The sequence below is a fragment of the Tenebrio molitor genome, chromosome 2 (genome assembly GCF_963966145.1).
Source record: "Tenebrio molitor chromosome 2, icTenMoli1.1, whole genome shotgun sequence".
NCBI classification, from domain to species: Eukaryota; Metazoa; Arthropoda; class Insecta; order Coleoptera; family Tenebrionidae; genus Tenebrio; species Tenebrio molitor.
This window is the reverse complement of record NC_091047.1, coordinates 11,894,951-11,914,592: the sequence shown is the minus strand read 5'-3', so window position 1 is coordinate 11,914,592 and position 19,642 is coordinate 11,894,951. Positions and strand designations below refer to the sequence as shown.

At 38.1% G+C, this 19,642-nt stretch overlaps 1 protein-coding gene across 1 annotated transcript in view; it reads right to left on the bottom strand.

Moving 5' to 3' along the window:
* LOC138123370 (uncharacterized) overlaps positions 1-17,512 on the bottom strand; it is a 38,358-nt gene extending 20,846 nt beyond the window's left edge. The window contains exons 1-2 of the mRNA XM_069038056.1: positions 17,368-17,512; positions 12,002-13,376 (exon numbers count right to left, since the gene is read on the bottom strand). Of these exons, the coding sequence (XP_068894157.1) occupies positions 12,002-13,369 (1,368 nt within the window). The 5' untranslated portion in view covers positions 13,370-13,376; positions 17,368-17,512. The remainder of the gene's footprint in view (positions 1-12,001; positions 13,377-17,367) is intronic.
* Between the last annotated feature and the right edge of the window lie 2,130 nt (positions 17,513-19,642).

The window sequence follows — 19,642 nt, the reverse complement described above, 5'->3', positions numbered from 1 at the left end:
TTTGAGTCTTCGCTCCCGGAGTCTCCGTCGCATCATTCCAATTTTCCTCTTCATCTTCATCGGGTTCTTCATTTTCGAGTTTCTTTTCTTCGGTGTCCTCTTCTTCCGCATCTTCTTCTTCCGTATCCTCCTCCCGATCCGCCGTATTAGCGTTACCATAGGGTGATGGAAACGTAGCCTCATCGAAGATGACGTCATGCCCAACTACGACTTTTCGTTCTTCCAACAGCCAGAGCCTGTAGCCGTTTGGTGCGTAGCCTAGGAGAATGCATTTCCGTGTTCGAGTGTCAAATTTCCTCGGGTTTAACTGTTTTGGAATATGTTGGTATACCAAGCAGCCGAAAATTCGTACCTTTTTAAGGTTAGGTTTAAAGCCAAACCATTTTTCCGCCGGAGTGCAGTTCTCGAGTGCTACAGTTGGAGAGCGATTTATCAGAAAAGCCGCTGTGGTGACTGCTTCCGTCCAAAACGATTTTGGCAAGTTGCTGGACAGCAGCATACATCTCGCCTTCTCCACTATAGTCCTGTTCAGCCTCTCTGCGACCCCATTTTGTTCCGGTGTGTAAGGAACCGTGCATTCCATCTGGATACCCTGTTTTTCGAAGTGCTCCATGAGTGCGTTCGTCATGTACTCACGACCATTATCAGACCTGAAGCGTGATATTTTAAGGTTGAAATGAGCTGTGGCCATGGCTTCATATTTTCTAAAAAAACGAGGGATTTCAGTTTTTGAACTTATGGGATAGGCGACAGTGAAATGTGTAAAGTCATCAATGAAGGTTAAGATGTATTTCTTTTTGTCGTGAGATTCTGGAGTGACAGGTCCAAGTAGATCACTGTGTACAAGTTCCAGTGGTCTATTTGTTCGTGGTCGTTTTTCCTTGTGCTGGAGTTTCGTTTGCTTTCCACCTACACATACGTCACACGGTGAAGTTTCAGCATTCTTCGCAGAGATCGTCACCCCGTCCACAATCTGTGACAGTTTTTGCAGTTTGCTGTTTCCTATATGCCCGAGCCTGTGGTGCCAAAGTTTCCCACTTCCGTCAGTCTTGCTGAGATTTGCCACCTCAACATTTTCCTGAAGTTTGAGCTCGTACAGTTTGTTCTTGCATTGTGCGACACCAATAATTTTGTCTCCCTTGAGAATCCGTCCGCAACCTTGCTTAAAGACAACAGCAAGTCCTTGCATCTCAAGTTTCCGCACTGATAACAGATTGATTTCTAATCCTGGAACGATAAGGACTTTTGAAATATAAATATTGTAGACTTTATTTCCAACAACAGATTTGCCTCGAAATTCTCCAAATGTTTCCGCTTTGAGTGTGACACCTGATTTGGCAATTTTAATGCACACAGGATGATCCAGTTTCTGTATATTACTGACATGGTTGCCATTTTTTACCAGATGTTCGGACGCTCCCGAGTCAAGGCACCAAACCGTGCTTTTCACATTTCCACTCAGGTAAGCCGAGAAACTGTGTTCATTTGAGAATTCACTTTCGCCTTCATCTGACGCACTGTTTGTAGCTACGTTAGCATTCCTACTTTTGAATTGTTTTTGTTGATGTTCACTTCTTGATTTATTTAGTCTACATTCTGAACGATAATGACCATATTTTCCACAATTGTGACATCTTCGTTCATTTTTCCATTTCTGTTTCGTTCCTTCCGGTGTGACAAAAGCCAAAGGTGGCTGCGTTTCATTCTTGCTTTTCCGCTGCTTGCCTTCCCGTTTCCTGTCCTCGTCGCGCAGACGAGTCCTCACAAAGCTCATGGTGAGTTTTTCTGAACTGAGCGTCTCCAGGGCCGTGACGACGGAGTCGTATTCACCAGGCATCGTTAAGAGCAAATGGCACACGATGTCTTGTTCCTCCATCTTGGCACCAGTCGATCGTAGATCACGCATGACTCGATCAAATTTGAGAAAATGAGCCTCCAACGTTTCCTTCGCGGGGCTATATTTCATCAACAGAAGCTCTTTTCGTAGTAGTAACTGACCTGCCAAACCTTGACGTTCAAATGTATTTGTCAGTTCCGTCCAAATTTCAAATGCAGTTTCCTTGTCCTTTACATATTCCAAGTGACTGTCGGCCACTCGTTGGACAATCTGGGACTTGCACTTCTTATCCCTTTTCTTTAGTTGCTCCTTCTTTTTTACTTTATCTTGTGCCGTGATATCTGAGGCATCAACGGCTTCCACTGATGCATTCATCGGTGTTTCCAGGATGTCCAGGAGGTCGAGTTCATCAAGCAGAGTCTCCATGCGGAATTTCCAATTCGAAAAATTCGATCCGTCGAAGAGAGGGACCTTATTCTTGTCGTCGGCCATCGAACGTTGTTAGAACAAATTACGCGTATTTTTAAGTTCGTTAATTTACTTATGACTCTTATTACTCGTCGCGAACTGCGCTCACTGGGCCCATAACCTGTTGTGAGTGTGAACTCTTGAAAAGGTTTTATTTTAATTAATTGTTATTTTTGTTGTACATAGAAACCTTAGAGACTAAAACAAAACACAATATAAACCTACTTTAATTGCCTTTCTCAACAAGTTTTTATCGGGCAAATTTTTAACTAATTGCATGTGCTTTAATTGCAGATACTCTTGAATGAATTTTGAATATTCCAGTTTTAATTCTGGATTTTTCGCGAATTTTCTTTCGGTATTGTAAAAGCGCTTTAGTGCCAAGTTTTTGGATTCGCCAATGTCTAGTTTTTCGTTCTTGATTGGCAGTTTTATTATGAATCTACCGTCTAAATCGCGACTGGTATTTGCCTTGAAATGGTTTTCACAATGAATTTCTTCAGAAGATAACATTTGTTCTTCATGAGACCCGACACCTGCATTTTCGATTTCCCAGAATTTGCAGACCTTGTCTTCTAAAGTACTGTTACAAAGAGACGCGGCTACAGACAAATTACAGGCGGTTGTGTTTATTGGTGGCTCATTTTTGTTTGAACCCCTATTGTTGTACGGACCTCCGGCAATAAAACCAAAGTGCGTTTTCTGCAAAACTAATCCCGTAGGTAAGACGATTTGTCCGATACATAATAGAGCCCAGAAAAGAGCGGCGCCTAGCAATAAATCAATCTCACTACTTTCGTAGAATTTTGGATCGGCAAGTTGAATATTTGCGGGAATTTCCAATCCTGATGCGTTTATGGCTACTAACGGCAAATGTTCAGTAATTTTGTCTACGACAATGCATTTTATTTTTGTTAATTGATAAGAGCTGTATTTAGACTTGATGTCTATGACAACCGACTGATTTGCGGTACTGATCGTACCATTTAAACCCTTGATTTCAAAATTTTCATTTCGAGGTTTAAGTCCTAATTTTGCTGACATTTTTCTTGTTATGCAGTTCGACATTGAACCATAATCTAAAAATAACCTGCATGGTTTGTACTCATTTTTGGCATTTTTTATTAGAACAACTGCAGTAGCTAGGACTACGGTGTCTTGAATTGTAGCATAGGCATGATTATTCAAAGTTAATGACGAATCACCCTGATCTGGATTTTCAGTTTGATTATTTTCAATGTGCAATAACGAATGGTGTTTTTTGTTGCAATTACGACATTTGGCTGTATTGCGACAATCTGAAGTGGTATGATTATTTCTGAGGCAATTTAGGCAGAGTTTCATTGCTCTGGCCTTTTCGTTTCGACTTGGAACTGATAGGTTTGAAAATTCATCGCACTGGTGAATTAAATGAGCGGAGTTTTTACAATACGTACAGAAACTTGTTCTTTTGTTTGTAGCAGCCAAAGTGACCGTTCGCTTGTTTGATTGATTTGATTTTTGAAGTGAGTTATTCGTTGCTTGATTTGAGGATTTAGTTGACAAGCTATTTAATGATTCGAGAACAGTGCAACGTTTTTCTAAGAATTTGACGAACTCGTTGTAAGTGGGTACGCTAGTGTCAAGGGATGTTTGCCACTCTTTTTTGGTGACGTAGTCTAATTTCTCAGAAATTATTGGGATTATTAAGGCGTCCCATGAACCTACCGGAATTTTTAATGTTTTGAGTGCCGCGATGTTTGTTGTTATCGTGTCCAATAATTCGCGAAGGTGGGAATGAGATTGTTTGCTAATAGGTGAAGCATTAAGAATTGACGCGACGTGATCTTGCACGATTAAGCGAGTGTTTTTGAAACGGTTTATTAATATTTCCCATGCTTTATCGTAGTTTTCGTCTAATATTGATAAAGACTCGACCGCGCGCAAAGCTTCTTCTCGAAGGGACGATTTTAAATATTGCAATTTTTGCCTGTTGTTAAGACTTTTGTTTTCATCAATAACAGATTTGAAACAATTTTCGAAATTTGTCCAGTCTTTGTAGCTGCCAGAAAAAGTTTCTAAATTAATTACAGGTAGATTAAAAGGTACGTCTTTAGCGGCGTTTCCCGACGTTGGAGCCGTGTTACTATGAGAAATAGAGGAATTTTCGACCTTATCGATAATATCCATCATGTCGGACATGATGTCACAATATTTATTTTCAAAGGCTATTCTAGATCTGATGTGAGTTTGTTTCATTTCGTCATTTTTGGAATCTAATATTTCGTACTCATATTGAGTCTCTTCAAATTCTTTTCTAATGCCTTCAAGAATTTGTTGGCGTGTTTTTAAGCGGTTGATGCTAGCTTTGGTGGGATCAAAACCTTGTACGTATTCCTCTATTCTTTGCAATTTTGTCTGCACAGTATCTAAGATGATTACAACCTCTGCGAGTTGTTTTTTAGACATTTTGTGAAATTGATTTAATAAATTTTGAAAGGATTGTTACTTGAATATGTGTGAGGATTGAATATTTGAATTGTTTTGAATAATATGATCTCAGTGCAAATCGAAGCGTGTATTGAATTAATTGAACGTTAATGTAGATTTGGTAGGAATCAAGAGAGACACTAACCTGACGACGTGATGGGCCTCGGAAAGTTTGGAGCGCCTGCCTTGGACGTTGTCGGAAGTTGAACCTTTGAATCCTGGGTTGAATGGAGTTCCTCGAAGTGGCGATTCTTCTTGGAGTTTCGTACCACGTTTATCGATAGAACTCGCGGTTTGATTTCGTGAATTGTACTACTTGTTCGCACTGAATCCGGCTCGAAGGACCAATGTTTGACCCGGTGAGGTCGAATGTTTTTGAATAAAGACTTGTTAATAATAATAACAATTTATTAACGTTTTACCAGCTCACTCCGTTCGAAGTGTGCTGGTTGAGGTACAGATCTCGAATGTTGGTAAAAGGTGGACAGGCTTAAACTAAATTTACAATTGCAAGGGGGGAGGTAACGGCCCTTTCAGGTAGAATTTCTAGGATTATACAAGGACAAATAAATAATCTCAATGAAAATTTTTTCTATCTTGAACGGTATTCAAGAAAAGAACAGTTTAATTCGACCAATCAAAGCATTTTAAGCCATCCAGGTCTATTTCCCGTAATTGTTGCTAGGTTGCATATTTTATTACGTTTTCAATAAACCGACTTTTGAGAAACGTCAGTGTCAAAATTTCATTCAAATGGCTTGCATAAGAGAATTGTGAGACATCTAAGATCCACCAATTCCAGAAAGGGAACTCTGAGGTGTTAATGTAAATAAAATCGGTTGCTAAGTTTGTAAATTGTCACAATTAAATAATGTCAGAATGACATGTCCGCTAAAGTGTCAACATCAACATGTTAGGTTAAGGCAGATGTCATTCAAGATGTCACATTCGCCGTCGATCACATAAATCTGTTTTTATTTTTTTAAATAAAACAACAAATAGCGGTTCTGAAAACAACCTTGTTTATTCTAATGCACGTAAGCCTATCGTACAAAACAGGAAGAAAAGGTATAACACAAGCCAAAAGGGATTATGAAACGAAAAATAAATACAATCAGAGGAAGTGCTCAAAGTGGCCACCATTCATTTGCAAGCATAATCGTGCCAGTCTCAAAAGATTCAGGTTAGAATTCGTAACCATTTCAGGAGTAATTGTGGCAAAAGCTTCCTAAACGCAACTCCTGAATTGTTCTCCTGTAGCAATAAGGCAATAGGACCGCACAGGCCAGTGTCGTGGACCACCACAACTTATCAAACGATGAGGATACTGTTGATCCAAAATTTCTCGAACTTGTCGACTGAAGTGTGGTAGTGCGCCGTCGTGTTGAAACTAGCCGATAGCACAAAAAAGAAGTGGAATGTCTTCAAGCAAATTGGGATATCCTGCGTTCAAAAATTCTCCATTCAAAATTCTGGGTGAATGTCTTGCGCTTACCGTGCAGGAAATTCAAAAGATCCTACCTAAAGAGGGAAGTTAGCTGACATGTAAACTAATTTCTATTGAAGACATACCACACGATTCCCTAATAGACCAACCCACAAATTTATATAAAATCGTTGCTGAAATGCTCTTGAAAATAGAGCATATGGATTTACTTCATTTCCACATTCTCCGTAAATTATCAACATTTCCACATAATCCGCTGCAGAATACATGATGAATGAGCACGGTTGACCACGACGGCGGTACTAAAGCGATTTGTTGTTCTTCGTTTGCATTTTTGGAATCGAGATTGTGGTCGGCATTTGTCTGTTTTCTCTGGGGCGCGAGTTCTGGGACACCTGTACAAATAGCAGTCAATACTAAACCCATAATAACCAACAATTGTTAACCGGTACAATCATTCTTGCACTCAAGTCGCTGTAACGCTGTAAAAATAAATAATTTTTTCTTCTTCAAAAATCTCATAAACGTAATTCGCACACTTTAAGGAGAACACGTTGAGTCATCCAAATCTGTCCGTGAAGTTGTCCAGTGGCGTATCACTTGCGTTCAGAAATGGGGGCATACGTTTTTTTTTTGGATGATTGTGATACCGCTTTTATCAATACTAACCTCGCTCAAATAAAGAAATAAAAATTATTTAGTTCTGAAAGGAACAAATTTTAATGCAATAGAAAACAACCCTGAAATCACGAAACAACGAAACGAACACTGGCAAAGCAGATCACGAATGAACGTACGCCTCTGACGCCGCATGGCCGGTAAGCGGTTCTACCTTCCCACTTTAGAAATCGAAAAATGGACTCGACCAACGTAGTTGCGTCCGCCGCGCAACTTTCTTGGTGTGTTTTCCTTAAAGTGTTGGCACTCTATCTTATGGTCAAGACGCTGTATCGATTCGACATTTTAAAGCTCCTTTACGCAAATTCTTTAAAACCGTAGCGCTAAACGGCCGTAAAATAAAATCTTTGGTCGACTTTGGGAGCGAATGCTCACTCATAACGACAGAAGCGGCAAAAAACTTATCATTAATCATTCAACCACTTGAGCGACCTGTTATTTTAAACACTTTTATCGGACCTACCTCCTGAAATCAGCAGTGTTAAAGTGCGTCTATCGATATTCTGAAACGATTTTTTAAACACTAGTTAACATTTTGGGTCGTTTATGATGGTCTCATTACTAGGGGATTATTTACCTATCCTGTAACAAAAACTCTGGATAGTTATGGACTTGTACCTGCGGATTATTGAGGATCGGTTACTCACCACTTTTACGACAATCTTTGTTAGCGGGCAATAAACCACTGAAGGAAGCAAAAGGTCGTTTTAAAATATCCATAGACGCACTTTTTTTTTTAGGAACTGGGAGGGAATTCTCTTTTTAGAGGGATTTTTTACCTTAAAAGCGATAAAGAGATATTTTTTCAACAATGGCTATAAAAGAGGGATTTTTTTAAAGTTGGGAAAAATCAAAAAAATATACAGGTATAAATACTAAAGTGTAAGAGAATTTTAAAAACGCAACAGAAAAACTACCTCTTCCACCCTAAACATGTGGCTCATAAATTATGTTCTGAAAGGTCCTTGACTCGGGGGTGATTTTTAAGAGTTCTACAGGCGAGACAGGGGCAGTGTCGCTTGGCAGCTGCAACCGATGGGCTGTCCAAGGTACGAGTACGAGAGTGACGGCAGGTGAATAATTGTGGCCCGGAAGTGGTGTAGTGAATTAGGCTAGTGATAGCCGGAAATAGAGATACAGTTACCAGGTGTGTTGGTAACTGGGTGATAGCAGGTTTGGGCAACCTGGGCTATAAATCAGTACCTTAATGCGTAAAACCTCCCTATACCAGGGTATGATTCCTGAGCACCGGATGTCCGGGTGGGGCACCTTTGGCTCATGACACGGCTAGGCCGTTGACCGGGCGGGTCTCGTAGGGACGGCCGGTGGTGGCAACCAAATGCACCGATCATACGTTCTTGATTATAAGGTTACGAGGTCATCCCGGTCCCCAGGTACTGAGGGGGCATAGTAACGTATGGAAGTGGGTTGTAGGCTCATACCCTGGCCGTGGCGGTCTTCCTCTGTGGAGACTGCGGGCGGGCTGTGCACCCCAAACTGCACACGGGGTCGTTACAGGTGCTACCAGAACATCCAACGCAACCCAGGAATGTAGCGCTCTGAAGACGACGCCCGTGGTTGGAGCCCCTCATCATGATAGAAGCTAGGGGGAGGAATCCCCCGGGTGAGTCACTGTATGACCTTGATTCGCGACAGATGTGTCAGGTGATTATCATTTACATGTTTGTACCGTCCCATTGAGCAAACCCGAGTCCGGACCTATGCTTTACCCTTTGAATGACTGAATGAGGTGGAGGTGAGTCCGATTGTAGATTATCGTATGACTGTAGCTGAGATTGTCTAATTTAATGTGTAAGAGAATTTCAAAAACGCAACAGAAAAACTACCTCTTCCACCCAAACATGTGGCTCATAAATTATGTTCTGAAAAGTCCTTGACTCGGGGGTGATTTTTACGAGTCCCACAGGCGAAACAGGGACAGTGTAGCTTTAGCAGCTGGAACCGACGGGCTGTCCAAGGTACGAGTACGAGAGTGACGGCAGGTGAATAGTCTGTGACCCGGGAGTGGTGCAGTGAATTAGGCTTGTGCTAGCCGGTGATACAGTTACCAGGTGTGTCGGTAACTGGGTGATAGCAGGTTTGGGCAACCTGGGCTATGATGTCAGTACCACCAATGCGCTAAAACCTCTGGCAGATACCATGGTATAATTCCTGAGCACCGGATGTCCGGGTGAGGCATCTTTGGCTCATGACACGGCTCGGCCGTTGACTGGGCGCGTCTTGTCGAGACGGCCAGTGGTGACAACCAAATGTAACAGATCATACGTGCTTGATTAACGGTTGGGAGGTAACCCCGGCTCTCCTGTACTGAGGGAGCACAGTATCGTATGGAAGTGGGTTGTAGGCTCACACGCTGGCCGTGGCGGTCTTCTTCTGTGGAGACCTCGGGCGGGCCGTGCATCCCAAACTGCACACGGGGCTGTTACGGGTGCTACCAGACTATCCAACGCAACCCCGGAACGTAGCGCTCTGAAGACGACGCCAGTGATTGGAGCCCCTCGTCATGATCGGGCTAGGGGGAGGAATCCCCCGGGTGAGTCACTGTATGACCTTGATTCGCGACAGATGTGTCAGGTGTTTATCATTTACATGTTTGTACCGTCCCATTGAGCAAACCTGTGCTTTACCGTTTGAATGACTGAATGAGGTGGAGGTGAGTCCGATTGTAGATTATCGTACGACTGTAGCTGAGATTGTCTAATTTAATGTGTATCGATGAGTCTGATTATCAAATATTGAGGGATAACGCCCTTGGGCGAAAACCAAGTCTTACAAATATGTACCGATGAGTCTGATCGATTAATTATCAAATATTGAAGGATAACGCCCTTGGGCAAAAACCAAGTCTTACAAAAGCTGTTAGCACCTTCGCCAATCGTAATGATTGTCAATATAGATTTATTACATTTGGTAATTGTTCACTTTAACTACTTCTGGAATTTTCGCGTTTTTTCTGGCTAGACAGCCTCAGGGCGTCCTCCTAGATCGTTTGCCACCATTCAAACCTTGTGCAAATGCCTTTTTTCCTCTCTTGTAGTATTTCAAGGTCGCGTCAAGGTCGCGCCAATATCTTAGTGTTAGCAGGATTTGTGATTGGGCGGTAAATTAATGAAACAAATAGCCTCAAAACAAGGAGTTTTTTTAATTCCGGATGAACTCGATGCAAGTCTGGACCCTTTGCTGCCCTTTGCTGGTAGATTCGTATCTCCCTGCTCCCGTCGTGGGCCGTCGGTTCCCGCCGAGTACCACCGAGATCGTCCACGCAGTGCTGACGTGGCGTTCGTGGAGTCCCACGGTTAACACATATACTCGTATATGTGGGCATTTCGGCGCCTCGAATTGCATTTTGGTGCCCCGAATTACCTCATCGTACCACTTCAAGCGTCGCGCTAGCAAGGCATAATGCGAAAAGTACCACTTCATGGCACGAGGCAGCGAGGTCTTCCGCGAAATCCCATTTTGCTGATCCAAAACTAGGACAGGAGCACGTCCAATGCACGCCCACATAAAAGGGTGACGAAGTGACGATGTATTATTATTCCGTTAACTCTGATTAAAGACGTTGCTCTTCCAGTGTTGCTTTTTAATCCAACCCCAGAGCTCAAAAGTAAAACAAAAGCTCACGTCACATGTACGAGTATATACAATTTGTTGAAATAAAATCTACAGTTTTTAGCCATGTACCCCAAGTATTTAGCACAGGGCAGAAGAACTTTAAGATAGGTGAAAGCATGACATTTACAAATAAGAAGATTATCACCGCATGGGGTTAATTCGAGTAGGAAACAATTCGTCTCTTGTTGGGAACAACTCACCTCTTGGAAAATGACCTATGTTTTTCTGGAAGACAGTTCGCCCCGTCCGTTTGTCGCAAACAGGCAAAGGAGATTAAATAACTCTATCTCTAATGGTGCGGATGTTCATCTACCTGTTAAATAATGAAATGAAAAAATTCCTTTCGCAAATTTAAAAAAAAGCAAAAACACCTTAAATATGCAAAAATTTATTCTACATAATGTATTTATGAAAAACTGAGAAAATATGCATTTTGCATACTTCCAGTCATTACGTTCTTTTATAAACCAATTTAGTAGTCTATTATTATCATTGGTCTCTTTTATTTTAAAAACCCACACGTTTTAATTGAGACACCTCCACATCCCCAGGATCCAGAAAGTTAGAGTGTGGTTAGCACTTTCTGGTAGACGAGTATGGGCTCATCTTTCATGGAAACATTACTGGAGAACGACACAGAGAACAACTTCTGGAATCATTCATCAATCATCTGGACGATGAAGAACTTCAGCACACATTGCTGGTGTAACTTTGATTTATTTTTTTACAATTTTACGATAACCGTCTGATAAGCCCGGGACTTAAATGTAAATAAATAATAATAAACTAAATAAAAATTATGTTTTAAGGCACATTTATTGAAAAATTAACATCCTGTAGGTTAAGCATCCAGTAAAACAAATAATCTGAAAAAGTTGCTTAATTATATTGTCATAACAGAGTAAGAATGTATGTGAAGAGTGTTTTTTTAAATTTGGCGTCGAAGTAGGCGTTGGAGAGTCGATTGAGAGCGCACCACTCGTGTAAAAGCGTAAAATTTAAACAGTGGATCCGTGATCCGTAACCTGTATAGTGCTTTCACAATCGACAGTTCAACGCTTACTTCGACGCCAAATTAAAGAAAAGCACCCGTTATGTATTTATGTATGTATACAATTTATAGGTATTCCAATTTATTTTAGACTTGCTTTAAGTAACGTCAATCGACAATTAGTTCGATAAAAATAATCACTTTATTGTGAAGAACACATTATACATTTTTTGGTAGGTAAATGTAAGGAAACAAAATGATAATTTCTTATAAATCCAAGTAAATACAATAAAACGTTGTAAAAAATACTAGTAATGCTAAATTAGCAAAAATTTCGACAAAATCAATTCGATTTTTGTTCGAATAGTTGACAGCAGTAACTAATTTGATCGTTATTTGCGTTTTTGTACGACGACAAATCGTAGTATGTGAATGAAATAATATTGTGGTCAGTCACGGTGGTGGTAAAGTTTAGGCACAAATTTGATTTTGTTATTTTCCGATACTGCAACCGGGGATCGGTTATACTAATTTTGTAAAAGTACTTAACACTCATGTCATAATTGTTTAAAATTTGAACCGTCCATTTGCATGAATCTGATAAACGGGTGAACGTTAATTTGAAAATATTTCCATATTCGCAGAAATACTTCACGTGTTCGATGCTGTTAGATCGAGCTCCCAAAGGCGCAAAATTAAATGTATAAGATGTTGTTTCGTTCAAGTTGTCTTTATGCGTAAGTTTGAAGTGATTCTTAGTCGACACATAATTTCCAGTAAAATTGCAACCAGATACAGGACATGTAAACATCTTATATTCACAAATTCCTTCGTGGTGAGCGATTTCCTTTCCTAAAAATGTTGCACAACATCCGAATTGACTGTATGCACATGGATACTGTACAGATGGAGTGATGCCTTCGAGACAGAAGTTTCTACTACCACTCCATGGTTGACGACATGTGGGACAGTCATCAAGCTTCTGGCGACAAGAAGAACACAAACTGTGTCCAGTATTGCAGAGACGTATAGGTGGTCGCATTAATTCTTTGCAAACGAGACACTCGAGCTGCTTCAGTATTTCATCGTTCATATTTTTAAAAATGCACTTTGCAGGTTTTATTGTGACCATGATGTTTTCACTGGCTGCTGCAATTTCTCGTAGAGTCGACAGATGGATCTTCTTGGCCGTGTGTTCATAATCCAAACTATTGAATGACATACGTTTTACTTTTAACTTGTGCTGATCAGTTTTACCCACATATTTCACAACCAATTCTTCATCTTCAGGGTTAGACTTAATGTCTAAGATGAAATGTTGCAAACTTTTACCATCTTCGTCTTCCGTAATCTTTAAGATGTAGGTTTTATTCTTGTTGCTCAATAACTTTACAACGTTCGCAGATTTTGCGATGGTATTCTCGAAAGAAAATATACCATAGGGGCTGGTTATAACATGTTTCGCATGTTCCTCCTTAAAATGTTTGAGTAAATCTACCAGTTTACCCTTCCATTCGCAATCAGATTTTGGCATAACGCATTCAACCGTGCGAAAAATACATTTTTCTTCGTGGTCTTTCAAATCCCCATAAATAACTTCAACCTCACAACCTTCCGATTCAAATTTACAAGGTAATTTTAGTTCTTGTAGGATTGAATTTAGTGTAGTATTCGGTAAACTTTTCCCATTTTCTTCGTTCCGACTTCTAAAACATTTGTGACAGACATTTCCAACGTCCTCGACCATCATTACGGGTACCATCAGCAAGTTTTCACATATGGCACAAGTGAATACTTTTTCGGATAACATCTTCTTGGTAAAATTTTCCTTCTGCTTTTCCATTCTGGTCCTACCAATAAGAAATATTGTCAGCCAAATCCAAAACCTATTTAACTATTGCTACTTAGACCCGCGTTATACCCATGGAATGACTGATTCGCTTTTAAATGTTCTCTAAATTCATTTGTGAACCCAAAATGATTTATCCTCCAAAATGCTGTTTATTCTAAAAGGTGTTGTATGCTAGTATAAACAAATGATTTTTAAAACTCACACAACTTATTGTTACTTATCTTTGAATTGTTTTTAGCAAGGGGTTAATAAAGAATTAACACCCTATAAGTTATGCAGTCGGTAAAACAAGTAACCTCATAAAGTTGCATATATTGTTAGAACAGAGGATTACGAATCGCTCAGCCAACTATGATGTTTTAGTAATTTATAATAACCCTGTAAGCGGCACACTTGAAATTGCCGAGCCAATTGCGATGCTAGAAACATTGATATACAGGGTGGTCCCGATATAACCTGCCAGAAGAAATCCAGTAATAGGTGATGACGAGTAGAACTCATACACAAAAAATGTTTCTAATAAAAGTCTTTTCGTTTTCGAGATAAAAATAATTGAAAATTTGGTCAAAATTTGCTGTACGCTAATGAGTTAATCGGTTTTAAAAAGGTAATTCTCGTTACTTGGCTGCAATTTCTTTAGCAACGGTACCTGTAACACCTATGACATTTGTCAAGTTTAATTTTAAATTTGCGAATCCTTCAAAAAATTATGAAATTCACAAAACAAGAATACGCCGATGTGCATTTACTCTATGGCGAAACACGTGGTAATTCAAGACCGGCAAGGCGACCATACGCGAGCGTTTTCCTGAAGGAGTCCTTCCGTCCCGTTGTACTTTTGTGGAGCAACATCTGCATTTATGTGAGGTTGGTTCTGACTGATTCCAATACGATGTCGTCCCCGATCCTCCATTTAACCCCTTTGGATTTTAATTTTTGGGGCCACACGAAAGATTTGGTATACGAAGTTGAAATAAATACAAAAGGCCAACTCCAGAAACGCGTAACAGACGCCGCAAACCAGATTCGAAAAAACCCAGAAATGCTGAATTCTGTTTATGAAAATTGGTACCGGCGTACTCAAATGTGCTTAAATGCCAACGGAAGGCACACAGAACATTTATTATAAAATAATTTTTCTACTCTAGTTTACCTTTCATTAGTTAGTAGATATTCTCAGTTAGAGTTGAAAGTACGAATATGAAAAGTGTAAATAAATTTATTCAATACATTATTTTGGCTATTTAACCACAATTAAGACGATACTCTTATTACACAATTTTGCACACACTACCTGTACATTTATTTACACATTGAAGAACATCACTTTATTTGTTACTCATTCATCTTAGTCTACAAAATCAGCTTTTGTACCTAAATAAGCTGGTGAATTAACGCACACAGTGTACAGCGTTTTCAATAAATGTCATTAATTTGATTTAGCTTGTCAGATTTGAGATTTGTCATAAACGATTCAGGTACCTATATTGCTTAGATACTGTCATCCTTACAAACACCAACAATTAATTCCTGAGTAGGTACGTATTTTTGTGGTCAGCAGCGTCGAATGGGTGTGGATAGGGGTTAATTTATCCCCATTATTTTGGACCTAATGAAAAGGGGTTTTTTGGACTTGTCAGATCCTTCTAATGACCCAGAATTTTTTTGGCAGGTTATATCGGGACCACCCTGTATATATATATACTATATATATACTACAGTATAAGGTATATAAATCTCTAATTTTTAAAGGTTACAGTTATTTGTATCTATAGTCTGAATTGGTACTAGTTTCTTTAGTCAAAGACATATTTATAAAGAGCGATCAAATAATTTGTAATCTAGTTATCCATGAATCCGAAATCGTATGTCGTTACTTGAACTCCATGGTCCAATAACCACAGCGCGAAACATAGGTTAGATCTCGACATATCAATCGCAAAAGACATACGGATTCAAATCCACGGATGACTCGATTACAAATTAATTTGATGGCTCGATACAAATATTAAGTATAGGTACAACTTGTGGAAAGCCAGAACATATACATACTATAATTCAGAATAAGTGGCATCGCGGTAGGCGTTGGAAATTCAAATTTACGTTGGCAGCAAGACCCTTACTAATAATACCCTAGTTTCGATGCTGTTGGTAACCTTCGCTTTTAATTTGGCCTTGATATTATCATTGGAATCGTTTTGTGTTTATTTTCTTGTTATAAGTATTTGGAATTTCCTTGTTTCATTTATGAAAAGTGTATTATTTGTCTGCTGTGGGTGAAAACCATGTCAAAATGTAACGCATAACCTCAGAATAAAGTAATGACGGTTTCACATGTTTACTAAATTTTTTGACTTAACATAAAGCTCACTTTAGAGAATCAACGCCTACCGCGATGCCACTTATTCTGAATTATACTATAGTCTGATATTCAGATGAATGTTGAATGTCAACAAAGTTTATATTGACAAAGGGACCTTTATACAATATGAATATGATTGGCAAAAAAAGAAGAGATAATGGCTGTGGAAAACAAAACTTCTAAAAACGTATGGCGTAGCTTCAGTCGTACTAACATACATGAAGAAAAGAGGTTGTGCCGACACTCCAACAAACAAAATGAGTTTAACAGTACATATATGTATTATGTCATACTGGGCCGGTTGTAAAAAGCTTAGTTAACATCGTGTCAGCTAACAACGCGTCAAGTCGGAAATCCGCCCATTTGATTGGGTGATTCAAATCCAGTGTTAAATAAGTATCCTCCAATCAAATCGCTTGACATTATGTTAATTTTAACAACGAACTTGACACCGCTTTATTACAACCGAGCCTAAGAGCATTAAGACTCCTAAGCACATAAAGTCAATTTTTGCTCCGAATAGGTACAGTTGCGGATTTAAAATTTCGGGCACTATTGTCAATGTCATGATATAAACTCTAAAACAACCTTTACGTTAATAACCTTATTTTTTACTCTTGTCATGTTTTTGTCTTTTTGGCATTCAAAAATTGTCATTTGTGGCATAATAACGGGTAGGCAACATATCAAAGCGATGATTTAATTACACTCAGTACAACTAACTGAAATCTCAAAATTCAAAATTGATTGAGTGACTGACACAGAAAAGTTTAATTTTTGAATGTCAGTCATGATGACAGTAGAAGGTGCTTTACAGAGATTTTCTTGAAGTGACAGAAAAATAATGCCCGAAATGTTAATTCCGCAACTGTACATACGATTTTTTTAAAATGTCACAATGAAAACCTAAGTTTCAACAAGAGTAACAAAATGATAAAAAAACAACAATTTAATAGGAATTTGTAAAATCAAGATTGAAGTAGAATAGTGATAAGGTGACAATATAATTCATGTATCACGTGATCATGAATGATCCAATGAAAAAGCGTAAAGTCCTTAGTTGCATGGCTATCACAGCGATAATAATAATAAAAAAAAAATTATCTTATTTACTTTTGTCGTTACGATTTTTGATTGAAATAAATTTCTCAGTTTAACAAATAAATGAATAATTTTGTATTTCATTCATTATATTGTCTCATCGAATATAACACGTGGTATGATTAATCATCGATGATATTAAATTCCTGAAATTGAAGCAGGACATTTCACTTGTCCTTCGGACTCGTGAAATCTCCAGCTCAATTTCACTCATAATATCATCCATAATAATCATACCACTAGTTATATTATAGCTGAAAATAATGTTTTCATAGTTAGGGTGAATGATAACAATAAATAATTTTTCTATTTTATATGATTGATTAGACAACATGTAGAGTAGCAACTCTATTTGTCTCATCAGATAAGGTAAAACTTTAACATTGACGATCAAATTTCACTTTTGTGACGTTTAAAAAATAAAATATTCTTCTTGGTTAAAATATCGGATAAATTTCGAATAAAAAAAATCTCTGATGTCTCTATTAATTAATACATAAGAAGCTATTGATTAATTAAAACTTACTTTTCTGTCAGCAAACTTCTGCAAGCTTCCTTGTAACATAAATAAGAGATAATTGCAAGTCACGAATTTAAGTAATTATTATTAAACGAACCAAATGATTTGTTTGCTGTTGGTTTGAAGTTTTTATACCAAACCTTTACGTAAAAAGATTATCTATATAAGATAACTTAATCTACGAGTATTATCTAATTGTAGTAATGTAGTTATGTGTGTAAACTTAACATGAATAAATTGGTAAAATAACTGTTATTCACAATAATTAATAAAAATGCTGCATTGATATTTATGTAGATTGCAATTTACATTCTTAATAAGATAATTTAACCCACAATACCTATAACAATACTTTTAGTTTATTTCTTTAAATTGAATATCTAATACGAAAAACTGTCAAGTCGACGCTATTCGTAAATAACATGTAGACTGTACCAAACACAGGACTTCTAATTTTTTATTTCACGGTATATAATATATTATCTTATAATGTAGCTTATTTCTACAGTTGAAAAATTTATCGTGAATTATGAATTATTCGAATTATCAATGTCGATTAAACTGGGAGAATTCTAAAACCACTGGTAACGTACAAACGTATCTTTGATATTTTGTCGGAACAATTGACAAATTTTGAAACAAAAAAAGGCACACTCACAAATGGTTAAAGTGAAAAGTTAAATCTTGCACTAAATTTATACAATAGACCTTTTTCAACCAATAACTGCACTCGAGGAAAAAACTGAAGGTTTCACCCTAGATGTGTACCAGAATTCTAAAGGTTTCAATCTTTGTCCAAGATAATCTACATGAAGGATTCAGTAACCTTACTTGAATGTTGTCTGTAGTAAATATTGGGTGATTCAAAATTATTGTGACCAAGTATGGCAACTATGTACGAAAATTTATGTGGCAACTGTGTGGATGAGGTAGAGTTGTCATTTGTATGATATTTCATAAGCGTGCATTTGATTTTTTTTCATATCATTACACATTGATTTGACAGTTTTCAAAATTGCGCGACTATGAACTGTCAAAGAAATATCAACTCTACTCTACCCACACAGTTGCCACATAAATTTTCGTACATATTTGCCATACTTGGCCACAATCATTTTGAATCACCCAATACATTACGTAGCTATTTTAATAAAAATTAAATAAATACTAACAGTGCCTATATTAATGAAACCGCCCTTTTCAGTTGGTGTAAATAAACCAACTTTTAAGGGTCAATTAAAAAAAAAAGTTAGTGTACTTTTAAATAGTTTAGAGTTATTTATTATACAGGGTGTTTCTGAAATAGGTACATTAATTTTAACTGGTAATAGAACTCGTCAAAAGGAACAACTTTTCTATCTACCATTTTGCCGAAAAACCATGTTTAATTCCAAAAAAAAAATTGGAGAGATTTTTCACTAAAATAGCCCTACGCCACTAAATACTGCAATGGCTAATTGAGATCAGCGCTAATATGAAAAAAACATCAATTTTCATCCAGAAAACGTGTTTTAACGCAGAAATCGAAATTCAAATAAATCTACCCGTATAGCAAAAAATCCACTTCGTAAGAATCTGGTGTTTCACGTTTTTAGGTACCTTAGTTTTGGAGATATGAACGGTTTTAGGAAAATCTTTCTTATTTTTTTAAGCCATTACGCAACGTTTTTCGCCAAAATTGCAGAGAGAAAAGTTGTTCCTTTTGATGAATTCTATTACCAGTTAAAATTAATGCACTTATTTCAGAAACACCCTGTATAGGGTTATTACTCATTATACATTATTGTAGTCGAAGCAAGCAAGCTATGCCCATGTTATGAAATTTTAGCGGAAGCAATTTTTTAATGTTGCGCTGAGAATAAAGTTTGTTTCTACGTTTAAGCACTCTGATACGTCGATCAATCTGGACTCGTCTGTAAACAAGATGCGGCTTCAATCATCATCTTTTCTTTTCTTTTCGAGTGCTCTCTAGCAAACTTGACCTTAGCTCGACGATGATCTGACGTTAAAATTGGACCTAAAGCTGGTTGTCTGGGAAGTAAATCACATTCAACCAGACGTCTTTGTCTTCTAACAGTTTCCACTCTCACCTGTAGATGATGGGTGGTCGCAACTTGTCTCAAAAAACGATCTTCTACGGTCATAGAGTTAAGCCGGCCTGAGATATGTCATTTGGTGGGGGAAATCTGCGCGGACAAATCACTTAAATTACTCAAAAAACAGCTAAATGGAAACTTTTACTCCTTCACCGGTCACTGAAAAAATCAGCTGATTTTTAATC